The sequence below is a fragment of the Musca vetustissima genome, unplaced genomic scaffold (genome assembly GCF_032173495.1).
Source record: "Musca vetustissima isolate MV318-11 ecotype Yass unplaced genomic scaffold, APGP_CSIRO_Mvet_v1 utg20574, whole genome shotgun sequence".
Taxonomy (NCBI): Eukaryota; Metazoa; Arthropoda; class Insecta; order Diptera; family Muscidae; genus Musca; species Musca vetustissima.
In genome coordinates this window covers 50372-66825 of record NW_026884091.1, presented here as the reverse complement: position 1 = coordinate 66825, position 16454 = coordinate 50372, and the positions used below count along the sequence as shown (strand labels likewise).

Sequence of the window (16454 nt, the reverse complement as noted above, 5' to 3'; positions counted from 1 at the left end):
TACTAAATTCAGTACAATTTCAATTGTGGGTGAATTAATAGAGTTGAATATTGAAATTTGAATTTGGAATCATTGGTTGAGGAGGGTACTTATGGAAATAATGTGTGCCAAATGGAAAATTTGTTAAAATTTGGATTTGGTTGAACCTTTAGAAGTCGAATCATGAGATTTGGTACTAAATGGTACTCAAATTTATTTTATGGTCGATGTTAATGTGTGGTTGGATTGTTTTTTCAGACATATGTAGTTTTATCTAAAAATAAAATAATATGTTAATACATTATTAAATATTTCCTACATTCGCTAACGAAGTTGCGGGCATATGCTAGTTCTCTATAAATTTATTAGAGTGTTTTTTTCCTCAGCTTTTTGACTAATGAGGGTATATACACTCTGTTATGGCAAAAATGTGCCTATTGGTTTTAGACCTCAAGGTTTCAGACAATTTGGAGTCGATTTCGTTTGTCTGGCTGATGCGCACGATAACACATGAAGGGAGTAGCCGATTTCATTCAAACTTTGCACATCGTAATATTTCTTTTCAAGATTAGTTTAAGTTCGAAGATGGGAAATATCGGTCCACTCCTTCTGGTACCTCCCCCACAAAATCTTGCGGCAACTTTATTTTGTCATATCATGCGATCGGACTATCTAATTTGAACTAAACTTTGGACAACATAATATTTTAATAATAGATCCTCATCTTCTAGTAACTGCCACACAACATTACAAAAACTTGTTTATCACATATGGACCTTATATAGATTAAGCTTGAATACAAGACCCGTGTAATCAACCCTTTCACACACAGTTTCAACAATTTGCAAATTGTTTAATCCAATATCAAAGTAATAGGAAGTCTGCTTCGATCGAAACTTGGCAAATTGTAATAAAATTTTCCAAACCCTCATTAAATTCTAAGATGAGGTCTATGGGGCGCAACCTCTTCTGGCAACTCAACTCTTTGATAAAGACATACAATATCGGACAAAACATTTGCAACTGAAATTGGCTATGTGGAAATATGTAGTAATCTATTTATTTGAAGTTGAAAATAGGTCAACCTGGTATTGGAATACGACAAAGAGAGATATCTGAAGAATATAATGTCTCCAGAATTTCAATATCACATATAGGGGAGAAGTATAAAGCCACAAACCCAGTTTCGTTCTCCCATACAAGAGGATTTCCACTCAACAAAAGCCGTCGTGCTGATAATTTGTCCATCCAGATGGTCAAAAACAAGAATTTATTACATGTTCCCAAGTAACAAAAGGCCTTCAAAAATCAAAAGTTGGCATATGTATGCGTTCACGCCATATACAGACCTGATTACGAGAAAACTGTTTTGGTGGATGAAAGACACCAAGCAACGGTTCTGATTGGCTTTAATATTGCAAAGCCAAGGCCTGTTTTGGCCCTTCTTCCATTTCAATTGTGGACACTGACCTCCCCGCGGACATTTTAATGCACAAATCAGAAAGGATAATAATTTTTGTCCCACTTTAGGAAACTTCAGCCTCCATTAAGAAACCTTTTACAACGGCATGAGGTTTATTGACTTCACGGTAGCAAAAAACATTGTAGTTAGCAGCATGAGATATACACAAGGACATCTCGATATACACAAGGACACCTGGATTTCTCCCGATCAAACGACGAGAAATAAAATCGCTCATGTTGTGATACACGGAAGGCATTCATCCAGTGTTTTAGACATTCTATCAATACGAGGAGTGAATATCCATTCGGACCATTACCTTGTGGCAGCCAAGGTTCGCCCCCCGTCTTAATGTAGCAGCAAAGAAACGATCCAACACAAAAGCTTGACGTCGACAAGCTGTAAACACAACAGGTAGCATAAGCCTATTTCTTCCAACTTACCCACATACTTGACGATAACACTTCTTGTCCCGATATGAATATAGAAGCACAATGGCAAAGAATTGTCCACTACCTACATGCTGCAGCAAAATCAACACTTGGATACCAAAGACCACAATCAAGAAACCGGTGGTACGATCAGGAGTGTCGTAATGCTAATGATATGAAAACGAAGCGTATATGGCAACCCTACAGCCCTATCCGTTCAGAGATTTTTAAAGCCATGTCTGGGTTCGGCATTCCTGCAAAATTAATACGGCTTAGCAGGACAACTTTAACTGGCACGAGATAAGATCACAAGATCAACTCAAAAACCAGACCACCTCTTGCCAGACCAAAATCACATTCTACGAAACGTTGATATTTCCCGTGATTTTGTATGGATCTGAAGCATAGGTAATTGCGCAAGCAGATGAAGCAGCTCTTGGGGTGTTTGAGAGAAAAATTCTCCGAAAGATCTATCTGCCAATCTGCGTTGACGTTGAATATCGCCATCGAATGAACCATGAGCTATACCATCTATTCTCGGACATCGACATTGTCAGACGGATCGAGCTGCAGCGGCTACGTTGGCCGTAGCCGTTGTGGAAAAAAAAAACCATATAAAAACCAGTAAGGAAAGTAGTAAAGTCGGACGGGGCCGACTATTTGATACCCTTCACCATGGGTATATTAAACAGGACTATTAACATGGAATTGGATGAAATAAAATATGTGATATTTATCTAAATGTGAATCGACTTAGATCAATCGACTTCAAACAAATATCATAAGGTCATCCGTTGGGCTATGTCTGTACTTACAGAAAACACAACTACGTAATTCTATGCTCAATTTGGTACGTTGTGCAAAATTTGATTTCAATCTGACTAACATGAGGAGTTTGATGTCAAATTTACTAAATATCGGGCTAAAATATATATCGAAGTTATATCCAAATATGAACCGATTTCAACGAAACTTGCCACAGGTTAGGTTATACTAATTTCAGTACATTTTGTTCCTATCAGCCATATATTGGATCCTGGTGCGTCAATTACTCAAAATCAATCTATAATATAAGGGAGCTATATCTAAATCTCAACCGATTTTCACGAAACTTGGCACACATCAGTCTGAACTAAATTCAGTACGCTATGCCAAATTTCGTTCAAATCGAAAGATATATGTGCACCATTTACATTAAATCGGACGAAAATATATATGGGAGCTATATCTAAATCTGGACCGATTTTCACGAAACATAACAGACATCACTCTACGCTCAATTCAGTACGTTATACCAAATTTCGTGCAAATCGAAAGATATATAGGGACTTCGGTGCACCATTTACATGAAATCGGACGAAACTATATATGGGAGCTATATCTAAGTCTGGACCGATTTTCACGAAACTTGGCAGCCATCATTCTAGGCTCAATTCAGTACGTTATGCCAAATTTCGTGCAAATCGAAAGATATATAGGGACTTTGGTGCACTATTTACATGAAATCGGACGAAGCTATATATGAAAGCTATATCTAAATCAGAACCGATTTTCACGAAACTTTGCACACATCATTCTAGACTTAATTCAGTACGTTATGCCACATTTCGTCCAAATCGAAAGATATATAGGGACTTTGGTACACCATTTACCTTAAATCGGACGAAAATATATATGGGAGCTATATCTAAATCTGGACCGATTTTTCCCAATTTCAATAGGGTTCGTCCTTGGGCCAAACGAATGAGCTGTGCCAAATTTTATCCAATTCGGATCATAAATGCGACCTGTACTTTGTTTACAATTTAACATGGACAGACGGACGGACATGCATAAATCCACTCAGAAAGTGATTCTATGCATATTCATAAAAGGAACCATGGGTCTATCACGATTATTTTTGCCTGTTACAAACATATGCAGAAAGACATAATAATGCAGAAAGACAATGTACCACAGTGTGGTAAAGGGTATAACAAGCCAACTAATAGTTCACGCAGGAGGGGAAGGCCCCGAATTAGATGGAAAGATCAAGTGGAAGGTCTTTCAAATTTGTAAGCTCGGCTTATGGAACAAATGTTCTGTCACAAACCAGCTAAGTAAGTAAGTAAAATAGTTCGCATCTCCGCTTAGATGGACGGCCAGTAGGTGCCTTGGACAAAATTGAACCAGTTGATTGGACGTGAAAATTCCGATCATGGGGAAGATATCGAAAATAAAGTAAACTTTCCGACAATTCGATGGTATTAATTGATGGTGAAAATTGAATATTGAAGTGTTTGAATATTTTTTCTGGACGACAAACATACCTAACTCAAGAAATTTGAAAGTGATTAAATTCCAAAAATATTAAGATGATTAAATATAGACTAAAAACATTTAGTCTATATTTATTTTTTAATTAATTAAAAAAATATATCATATTATAAATTTCTCTTTCCTTTTTTCGTTGTCGTTATATAATTTATTCAATTATTTTTCCGCTATGTGATGTTATTTATTCTTGTTTTTTTTATTATCTTATTATTCCTCCAGTTATGGTCCGGTATCATATTGGTTATATTTATTTATTTACTAGCTTCTATTTTATGTCCTCCGTTTGCGTGAAAATAAAGAAAACGATTTATTATGTATTTGAAAACATTTTTTTTCTCGGAACTAATCAACTTTAGATTGTCAACAAAATGAAGAATTGTGATTGCATTAGTGTTCCCGATAAATGGAATATAGTGTATGTTTTTTTTATGTTCCGATAATTTTTTTTTTAATTTTATTTGTTTCTTGTTCTTATTGTATTTTGCTGGGGGTTACAGCAAAAAGGTAGATTATGGAGGCTTTGTTTTGAAGTCAATAGATCTACACATTGCTAAACGCTCCACCATACTGCGCCTTATTAAAATATTAAAATTTTCATTCCGTTCGCAATATAGAAAGTGCTTTGAATTTTTGAACATACATTGCCATTGTTCCTAGGATGTTTGGTACGCGAAATACACCTCACCTCAATATTCGGTATTATAGAGATTTTGACCACGTTTTACAATCTAATCAGTTGTAATTTTGAAATTTGGGTACAGAATGAGTAACACACATTCCAAACAAAAATTATGAATAAAAGTTTATGTTTTTGTAATAAGCCCATTATTAGGTATTTAGAGGACTTTTGGGCGAGTTTTCCCGTCGAATTAGCTCTAATTTGAAATTGTATGTTCTCATAGTATAACAAAACTTCCTCAAAAAAAAAAAAAAATAATAATAATTTTATTAATATTATTCTACGCTAGCTTCCACATAATTTTTTGGTATATTTTCAATATTTTGAGGGTTTTTAGCCGCATTCTTCTACCGACTTGACTGTAATTTGGCAATACTGGTTCCGGAAGATAGCTGCCACATTTTTCCATATGGAAGTCAACGTTTTGACTTCCATATGGCTCATTTCAGTCCCCTTTTCAGTATTTAAAAAGGGCATAGCCACTCACTGCACTATGGGTAAAAAGTATGATTTTTTGGCATAAAGTCAATTTTTTTTTTTTGTTTTCATATTTTGAAATGTAACTGATTTCCTAAATGTAGACACCCATATAAGAAAAAAAAAACATTCAATATCAATGCGGGTGGCAACCCTTTTTTTTGCTGGCGAGCTTTAAAAGTCAGCAGTTTGAAAGTCACATTGTTTTTGTACAACTGGCGGTAAAAATCAGCTAAGTTCAAGTGCTTGTAATTTGACAAAATTAAAAAAAAAATTAAATGTGTAATTATGGAAAACGTTCGTGCAAGTATGTTAAATTAAGACGAGATGCCCTTTTTGTCATATTTGTTTGTTGTTGTAATACTGTGAAATGTTTTGTTTATGTATAACTTTATATAAAATCTATAAATTGTAGTTTTGTTCCGTGGAGTGTAACTTGTGAATGGCAAAGCATTGCAAAAAGGTGTAAATGCCACGTTATTAACAAAAGTGTGTGCTAATTAATGAGTAACTAGCCTTTTTTGTGCCATTTTGTGCCAACTCGTGTTTTTTAAACATGTGTTTGCCCATACAGCTCTTATTGAAATTTGGAGCAGTAAAAATCGCTCAGAAGATGCACTTGTGAAATATGTGCTACAGAATATCAATAATATCAGTTTACATGAAGACCAAATGCGTTTGATATCGAAACAAGATTTTGTTAATTATATAAAAAAGCATTTGCCAAAGTTCAACCGTAAATTAGAGCGATTTAAAACTAAACATTCAAAATAGCTTAGCAAAAATTTAAGTATAGTTATGGATGAGCAGTATGTCTCCCCAAACAAAATAGGTCGCTCAAAATTAAATTATGAAGATGCTGGACCTAGGCTAAAAAGGAAATTAGCCTCCGAAGTTGCTTCACAAAATACGTTATATCATTGCTGCTACGGTTTCAGCCAAAATATTCAACGACAGAGACATGGGCTTTGTTTTGAATAAAGCAGTCAGTAATGGTGGAAATATAGCCGAAGTAAGGAACAAACATTTTGTTATATGCAGTTATAAGAAATAGTGCCCCAAATCATATGAAAATTGGTAGGTCATCTTGGGAGCATAAAAATTGTATACAAACCAAATTTCACTTCAATAGCTTTATAAACAAAAAAGTCGGGACAAATCGGCCAGATCGGCTATATAGCAGCTATATGAAATAGTGCCCCAAATCATATGAAAATTGGTAGGTCATCTTGGGAGCATAAAAAATGTTTACAAACCAAATTTAAATTCAATAGCTTTAAAAATAGAGTTTATGACAAAATAAACGTAAAAAAAACATAGTGCACTGGTTAAAAAATATTCCTACAAAAAATATCTATGTTTTTCGAATTTTTTTTGGGATATAGCCAAGTTTTTCAAACGAAATTGACTCTAATTTGAAGTTATACGCTGTCATTGAGAGTCAAATTTCCTTACAAAAATTATCAATATTTGTCTAAGTTAGTATAGAAAGCTTCCACATAAAAATCCGTCAGATAGTCGATAATTTAAAAGTGACCTGTTTTGTCTGTTCGGGTCCTGAATGGGGTGGCTAATACTTCTACAGCACCATTTTGACATATTTTTGGTATTTTGATTTTAAGTTTCAATCCCGAATTGGCATTCGAGATTCCTGGAGAAATAACGTGGATCAAATACCAGCAGACAATACATAAAACCTAACCAGCAGACAATACACAATGACATAGTCTCTATATAAAAATCCCGACCTTTTGTTTTCAAACTCCTTTGAACAAATCCACATGTACCTTTTTTAGAGCGATTGTGTATTAAAAACGTTTTTTGGCCAGGATGCCTCTATCTCACAATATTTCAAATGCTGATCTTGACATACGGTATGAATGTTCGGATACACAATGACCGGCTTTGGACAACTTTCGTTCATGAGGCATAAACGGACACGATCAAGAATGGAATTCAATTTTGACGAGTTCCAACCTGTTCTGTTTGTAACAGGCAAAACAAAATAGGCATCGAATGACATTCTGAGTTGATTTAAGCATGTCCGTCCGTCTGTTTATGTTAAATTGTAAACAAAGTATAGGTCGCCATTATAATTCGATTTGGGTGAAATTTGGTGCATCTCTTTGAAATTGGAAACAATCGGTTCAGATTTAGATACAGCTCCCATATATATTTTCTTCCAAAGTCCCTATATTACTTTCGATGTCCACGAAATTTAGAATAGCGTACTGAATTGAGTCTGGTAAGTTCGGTTTTGATTTAGATATAGCTCCCATATATATTTGCGTGCGATTTTATGTAAATCGTGCACAAAATACTCAAAGCAAGGCCGATTGACACCACATTTTCACGAGTTAATTTCATTTTGTTTTTTTGGCAAATTATTTTTTCTAGTCGTTATAAACTGCACAGCACATGGTCGTATGCCACAAAAATTATCAAAATTAGTCTTTTATTATTATTATATATTATATTGTAATGATAAAATAAATTACATTTCTTCTTAGCAACAGACATCATCAAATATTCTTTAAAAGAGCTCAGAGCGAAAAAAATTTATTTTTCTATATTTGTTGGAACGTGGTTGGTCATTATATTATTCGGAAAATAGACCACAATTCAATGGTAATTTATTATTAAATAGAAACGATATTAAGCTCATTGCTTTGTCGTATGTTTTCCATGTTCGTATTTTTGTGCCTTAAGAATACTTATTTTGTTGTTGTTGTTAGAATCTGTCATTCTTTTGCAACTAGAGTACTGCATTTGTACGTGACATTATTAGATTTTTTCCATGAAAGACTTCAAAGGACCGAACGAGCTTTGGACATCCTAGACCATTCAATATTTTTTAGGAATTTTTGCATTAAATTCTACACATTTTTTAATACGAATTTTCTGTTGCAATTTGTTGATTTATACCTTTTTACATAGAGAGAGAGAGAGAGAGAGAGAAGAGAGAGAGAGAGGGACACACACACACGTACACCATCACTTACCTCAATATAAGTTATTATCCTCATTATACAACTTGGCAGATTGAGACACACAAACACCGTTGAGACGATCAGCAGCATTTTTGTTACCTTCAACTGGGATGAATTGGTGGCATTACGTCTTCCTGCAAATGTTGTTGGGGGAGGGATAAGTGTTAATGTATTTTTATTTAAACGGTTCATGGGCCAGAAGTTATGTAATTTTAGACACATATAGATTTAATTTTATAAGTGCGTCATTTAACACAATTTAGGTCATTATATTCAGATATAATATAACTTGAACATAAGTTCGGCCTGGACGAACTTTTTATTTTCCTTCACCCTGAGATAAACATTTAAAACATTTAACATTTAAAATAACTGAAATCGATTGGGAGTTTAAAATGGGAACTGGTCCGGCCATGGTAACTTGTTGTTGGGAAGATTCGATATTTCCCGAAATCTGAGCCAATATATCCCCATTTCATTGGGATAAATCGACATAGATGATCAAGAATATAGAAATATAAGTTATGGGGTCCCCGACGAATATTGCAAACGGAATAACAAAACAATTAAAAATGATGTTATGTTCGGCCACGCCGAACTTTTTGTACCCTCCCCCATGAGGATGACACTCAAAATATCTGAAATTAATGGGCGGCTCCTAGCAGAAAACACATGTTATGAAAGGACCTTGAACATATTGAAAATAGGTGAAATTTTCAAAATATCGAATGGAGAATAGAATACCGTTATATGGGACTATTATAAAACTGAGATCAATATTGATATTTTTGGTAGTAAGATTTTAGAGCCTATGGGAATTCAAAATACCAAATCCAGCCAATTCGGTTGAAAAACGTATCCAAAATTTTCCAAATAACGACTAATTTTTGGTACGGAGATGTGTCATACTATGACAACCCAAAATGCTAAATAATAGCCAATTCGGTTGGAAAACGTGTCCTAATTCCCCAAAATTCAAGGTAGCCACTATATAACGTTGGCCACCCTGAATCTTGGGTGAATAATAATAATTTTTTTGGTACGGATATGTGCCACACTATGAGAACTCAAAAACCTGTCCAAAATCCGCAAAACAACTTGGGTCAATATTAATAATTTTTGGTACGGAGATGTGTCACACTAAGAGAACCCAAAATGCTAAATAACAGCCAATTCAGTTGGAAAACGTATCCAAAATACCGAATACAGGGGATACCGTTATATGGTGGCTACCCTGAAACGTGGGTCAATATTAATAATGTTTGGTTCGGAGGACTGATAAACAATGAGAACCGAACATACCAAATTACACTTAATTCGATTGGAAATCGTGTCCAAATCCCCAAAATTACTTTAGGGGCTACCGTTATATGGGGGTTACACATAAACGTGGACCAAACATCCTAGGAGTATTGGAAATATCTGTACAAAATTTCAGAGCTCTATCTTAAATATAGCGATCTCTATCGTATCAAACAGACGATCATGCGTAAATCGACGTAGACTTTTAAGCTGATGAAGAAATATGTCATATAGGGTCGGAAATGATTATTTCGATTAGTTACAAACGAAATTCACTGTAATTTAGTACTACGAGTTCTTATTGGGTAGCAAATCTCTCCACTTAACAATTATATATATATATATATAGGTGAATTTTTTCGTGTAGCCTCCACACATCCCAATTTTCGGTATTTTGGGATTCTTGAGCACGTTTTTCAATGGAATTGTGATGTCAAAATGTGAGGTTCGAAATGTAGCTATATCAGTTCTCAATTAGGCATAGCACCTCTTATAATGATAACTTCAAATGTTCGGTAATTCCTATATGATTCAATCAATATTGGTTCCACTTTAGGTATAGTCTCTAGGGACATACGAGGGCAGTTCTATGACTGACTATCTGCCAAACGATAAAACAATAAATTCAGAGTACTATTGCAACCTATTAAATGTACTAATTCGAGAAAAACGTCCTGGCTTACAACACCAAAAAATAATGCCTCATCAAAACAACGCACCAGCGCACAAGAGTATTTTAACAATGACTAAAATCAACGAATTAAAGTAAGAGATGCTTGACCGCCCAACTAATTCTCCTAATTTAGCTCCCAGTGGCTTCCACTTGTTCCCAAATCTAAAAAATCCTTGCTGACCAGCGTTTTACCTCAAATGAAGATGCAATTACAGTTGTAAACCACTATTTTGAAGGCATTGAGGAAAACTATTTCAATCAAGGGATACAATTACCAGAAAAGTGTTGGAAGTATATTGAATTTTCAGGAGATTAAATTGAAAATTAAAAAAAAAAATATGTTTTGAAAAACTAACCTTTCATTGATAGGCTAAGAAGTTTCCGAATCGCCCTCGTACTCATACATTTTTTCTGCAATGACAATTTTCATATTAAACCAGCGGCTTCCAAGCCACTTCCGAAATAATATCCTGTGTACGTTGGTGTTGGTCTACTTTTTCGATATTTTCAAAATGTCGATATTTTGTACAGTTTTGACACGCTTTTCAACTGTAATTTAATTTTATGTTGAGGGTTCTCATTGTAAAGAAAATCTCCCGAACAACAATTAAAAATACGTCCATTTTTTCCTAATTTTAACGGATTGTGACAAGTTTTTCTATCGAATTAAGGTGTTCTCTTTGAAGATTTATTTTTTTATATAGTGTAAAAATTGTTTGAACTTAAAAACAATGTTTTAACTATAAAAATATAGAAAAAAAATCCAAAGTTGAACTATGACCTTGAACTCCTCAGCAACTCTATTGGTTCAGAATATATTTATCCGTTCAAAAGTTACGGACTTTGGACCAAGAAAAAAAAAACGATTTTGAACCACTGTACGACGGCTAGTTATCATTTGTGTGTTTGCACTATGTATGCATGCAGACTTACAAAATGTTCAATTAAGTGCACTTTCATTAAACAAATTTCATATTCCAATATTTCATTTTAAAAATTGTGCGACTTAATTTCTTAATAAATATTCTTCGAATGGTCCGGTCATTTATATCCAATGCAATTTGTAAATTTAATATAATACTGATTTTATATGACGTTGTGAAAATGTTGGCAACAGGCAAAATTAATAAAGAAAGAGAAGAAGTTTCTATGAAATGTGTTCATCCGTTTTCATGTTACGTTACAAGGAGTTGTCTATTATATGCCTATAAGGGATCTGTTACTCCAACGATATCGCCTGTTTAATGGAAATTTGGTGGTAGTCTTTGTAACATTTTTCCTTCAGGGCTGAACGACTATCTGTCAATGCATTACGCCTTCAGCATATTCGCGTGAGTTGTGTCCATTGTTCACTTTAATTGAGTTCAAACAATATTCACTTTGATTTCACTATCACAACATCTTCAGCTTGGTCTGTAATTTAAAGTTGCCCTGGAATGTTGAAACTCATTTTTGGCATAAAGGTACCCACTGGATGGTAAATCTTTCTATAGAATATGAATCATGGAATAGCGCCCATATAAAAGCTCCGATATATTTTAGCTATTTTGAATCTTCACCTAATTGTGGAGGATAAAAAAGTTTATCCCGGCCAAACGTTACGAAATTTTTATTTGTTTTTGTTTGACCGGATATTCTGCCGAAGGCATATTCAATGTCTACGTTGTCAGCCTAAAGGAAACTTCTGTTGTTATTTTTGTACTGTGTGCTAAAAAAATGTTGGGGTAGCAGTGTCGACAAATAATCACTAATGACGGAAAAAACAAACAACCTCTCATTAAATACAATTAGTTTAACCCTGACATTTATATTATTATTATTGTTAACATACATATATTGTCAATGCTGCATACATTAGCATTGTTCCAGAATAATTATGAATTGACTTCTTTTTGGTATTATCATAAGGATTTATTAGAAAAAAAAATATAAAGTTAGCCGCATAAAATGTATTACCATGATTGTCATCCGTCCATCCCATCGTCGGTTTGGCTATTCAATTATGTAGCAGTGCAATTTTTATACCCTTCATCACACTGTGGTACAGGGTATTGTCTTTGTGCATATGTTTGTAACAGGCAAAAGGAAACGAGATAGACACATGGTTCCTTTTGAGAATATGCATAGAATCCCTTTTTAAGTCAATTTATGCATGTCCGTCTGTCCGTCCATGTATTTTTGTTAACAATGGATGAAATTTGGCACAGTTCACTTATATGGCCCAAAGACGAACCCTATTGAAATTGGGAAAAATCGGTTCAGATTTAGATATAGCTCCCATACATATTTTTGTCCGATTTTAGGTAAATAGTGCACCAAAGACCCTATATATCCTTCGATTTGCAAGAAATTTGGCACATCGTACTGAATTAAGCCTATAACGATGTGTGTTAAATTTCGAGAAAATCGGTTCAGATTTAGATATAGCTCCCATATATATTTTCGTCCGATTTTAGGTAAATAGTGCACCCAAATCCCTATATATTCTTCGATTTGCACGAAATTTGGTACATCGTACTGACTTAAGCCTAGAACGATGTGTGTTAAATTTCGTGAAAATCGGTTCAGATTTAGCTCCCATATATAGCTCCCATATAAATTTTCGTCGGATTTTAGGTAAATAGTGCACCCAAGTCCCTATATATCCTTCGATTTGCACGAAATTTGGCATAGCGTACTGAATTATGCCTATGTGTGTTATATATTTAGATATAGCTCCTATATATATTTTCGTCCGATTTTAGGTAAATAGTGCATCAAAGTCCCTATATATCCTTCGATTTGCACGAAATTTGGCATAGCGTACTGAAATAAGTCTGGAAAGATGTGTTTTAAATTTCGTGAAAATATGTTCAGATTTAGATATAGCTCCCATATATATTTTCTTCCGATTTTATGTAAATGGTGCAAAAATGCGACGTCTGTTAGGGTTCCATCTGTTGTATATACCCAAAGTGGTGAAGGGTATCATATAGTCGGCCCGTCCGACTTTACTGCTTTCCTTACTGGTTTTCATTGTATTCTGAAAGCTATATTTTTGATGTAAATTGTTCTATTATTAAAAAGTATTGGAACACAGCACATCATTAAATTTCCACACATGTATATTTCTCATAGTAACGACAACAGAAATAATACAAAAAAAAAAAAGATATCTGATAGCCATAAAGAGCAAATAACATACCATAACATTTACTTAGGACTGGACAAATGAAAATATATTTTTAGATTATTTTTCTATTCTTCATAATGACGATTTCCATGTAAATATGTAGCAATGCATATGACTAGGATCAGCCATATAATTTCTATTATACCAAATAAAGGACAAAAGGTCGTTTTTTGGGTGACCCGACAATTTTGCCCCGAAAACAAATAAATAAAATGAAGCAAAACAATTTGTTAAGTTCGACCGGGTAGAAATTTTTATACCATACATCATGAGATGTACATTTAAAATACCTTTACGAGCTATGCCATGCTAAATTATAAGCAATTCGGAAAAAGGCATCCGAAATATAGGAAAAATTGTGGTATCGTTTACGGGACTACGAGAGCGGTTCGGGAACTTTTTAGCCTATCAATGAAAGAGAATAGATCTTCATTTGAGGTAAAAAGCTTGCCAGCAAGGAATTTTTTTTTAGATTTGGGAACAAAGTCACTGGGAGCTAAATCAGGAGATCAAGTTGGGTGGTCAAGCAACTCGTACATTAATTCGTTGATTTTAGCCTTTGTTAAAACATTATTGTGCGCTGGTGCGTTGTCTTGATGAAAAATTATTCTTTTTTGTGTTGTAACCAAGGGCGTTTTTCTCGAATACGTACATTTAATTGATCCAAAAGGTTGCAATAGTTCTCTGAATTTATTGTTTTACCCTTTTGCAGATAGCCAATCAATAAAATGCCTTGAAGTCTCAAAAAACCGTTGGCCCAACCTTACCAGTCGATTGAATTGTTTTGGCTTTATTTGGGGCACTTCCACCAGCTTCGGTCCATCGAAATAATTTGGAAAATACATATGCGATTTTTCTGACACCAATGAGCTGAGACACAATGGCATGCAAAACTAGTCACAATCGAGTGACTGGAAATTTGGGGGTTGTTAGCAACACAAACAGTAGACAAACAAAACGGTTGTAAAAACAACAACCACTATGTAAGGAAAGAAGCGGAAAACAATACCAAAACACGGCCGCACAATGAATTGTGATTGTGTTGGTGGTGTTTGTTTTTCTTGGGAGGAGAAAGAGGAAAAATTAGCGCAAATATTGGTTAAGTTGAGCGTAGTAGAAAAATTGTTGTGATATTATTGAAATGTTTGTGAAAATAATCATTAGATATGTTTGATAGAAATTTTTTTACCATTTAATTATTAAACAGACAGTTTATTCTATGCGATTAACAATATTTTAAGCTTTTAAATGGTAAGAATAAAAGTTTAATTGGTTTATTGAAACCGGCGCAATAATCTGGTTTATTCGCCATATTAGGATGAAATTATTGTAAATATTTTAGATGAATTTGGGAGTTTTTCAAAATGTATATTTTATTTAAAATTTTGTAGTATTCGTAGTCATAAAGTTTACCGAACACGGATCGGTTAAAAGTGGAAAAGGACAATGAAAACACTCGAATATCGATTTCTTGTCTTTGGGGACCATATCTGAAATCTATAAGGCGACATTTTTGTAGAATATTTAGTGGTCAAAAAATCTTGTCTTGTGATATGTTTTGAAGGTCCATGAAGATAATAATGAAAAACAGGTACGAAAAGGCTAAATGTTTTGGAAGGGTTTTCTTCTTTAGAGTTATTATATTAGCAAAAAAAAAAAAAAAAAAAAAATATGGCGAATCTCTCCCTCTGGCTTCTTAATATACTTGACAAGGGATTTTTTTTTATTATGAATTTTATTTTTCATAAAAACAATCATTATATGTAAAAATGCCACACTAGATGTTTATTCTATTTTTAAAGCTCCGAGTGTTCCGTAACTTTTTTACATGGAATTGTTGTTTGACTTCTAGTCAAATGCTTTGGAAAAATTATCACTCACACATAGTTTGCAACAGGTGAATTGTATGAAAGTGTGTAGATGTCTTTTGTTTAAAAGTAAATCATGTCTTTATCTACCCCCCGTCATAGGAAATATACATTTTTCATTTGTAATTCATCGAATGCATTTCTTAACTTTATGTATATTTATTTATTCATAATCATTTATTTTGCTCCCATTCAAAGAAGTAATTCATTTACGTCACAGCTTTTTATACTATTTACAATAAAGGGTGATTTTTAAGAGCTTATGAATGATTAAAAAAAAACAATAAATAAATAAATAAAACATATAAACATATATCACGCCATATCTCCGAACTTTGACCTATGGCGATTTTTTTTTAATTCTGGGAGTTTCATATACTCGTGAAGGTCTTTTACCCCCAATAGGAATTTCCACACACAAAAATTTTGTCGTATATATATATATAGAAAATCAACTGATACATGTTATTTTTGTATTTGTATTTTTCTATGTGTTTATGTTTTTTATTTCCCAGTGCCCGAAGACAGCCTCCTGGTGAACGCTGTCTGAAAAATTATATTGCATACCGTGTTCAATATGACCTCGTTCTGTTTGCTAGCTATAATATGTAATCCTACAAACAATGTTATGAAATAAACAAAAATTTCGACATCCCACATTCTATATTCGTGCCCTCTCTTTCTATTCAGAGCTACGTTTTTCTTGTGAATCAAAGTAACAACAAATTGATTCCAGGAAAACATGAGACTGTAGCAATCTACAAGCGAATATCACAAAATAAGGTCGGTTTAAAAAAAAGGTAGGAAAATCCTTCTAAGAGGATCATGAAGTCTCCTTCTTCTATAGAAAACTCTGAAGTATTTTTCTATAGAAGACCCTGAGGTCTTCTAGAAATGTGTGTGTGTGTGTTTTTTTTTGTAGTATACCCTCAATTCCTTTTCTATACCAGACCCTGAAGTCTTTTTCTATAGAATACCCTGAGTTCTTTTTCTACAGAAGACCCTAAGGTCTTCTTCAATAGAAGACTCTTCTTCTAGATAATTATTCTTCTATAGAAGATCCTTAGGTTATTATAGTAGGTCTTCTTTAGAAGACCCTGAGGTC

At 33.9% G+C, this 16454-nt stretch overlaps 1 protein-coding gene across 1 annotated transcript in view; it reads right to left on the bottom strand.

The window, feature by feature from the left end:
• Positions 1-16454, bottom strand: part of LOC133331103 (uncharacterized) — a 76378-nt gene that overhangs the window by 33646 nt on the left and 26278 nt on the right. Inside the window, exon 5 of the mRNA XM_061539513.1 lies at positions 8347-8468. Coding sequence (XP_061395497.1) covers positions 8347-8468 — 122 coding nt within the window. The remainder of the gene's footprint in view (positions 1-8346; positions 8469-16454) is intronic.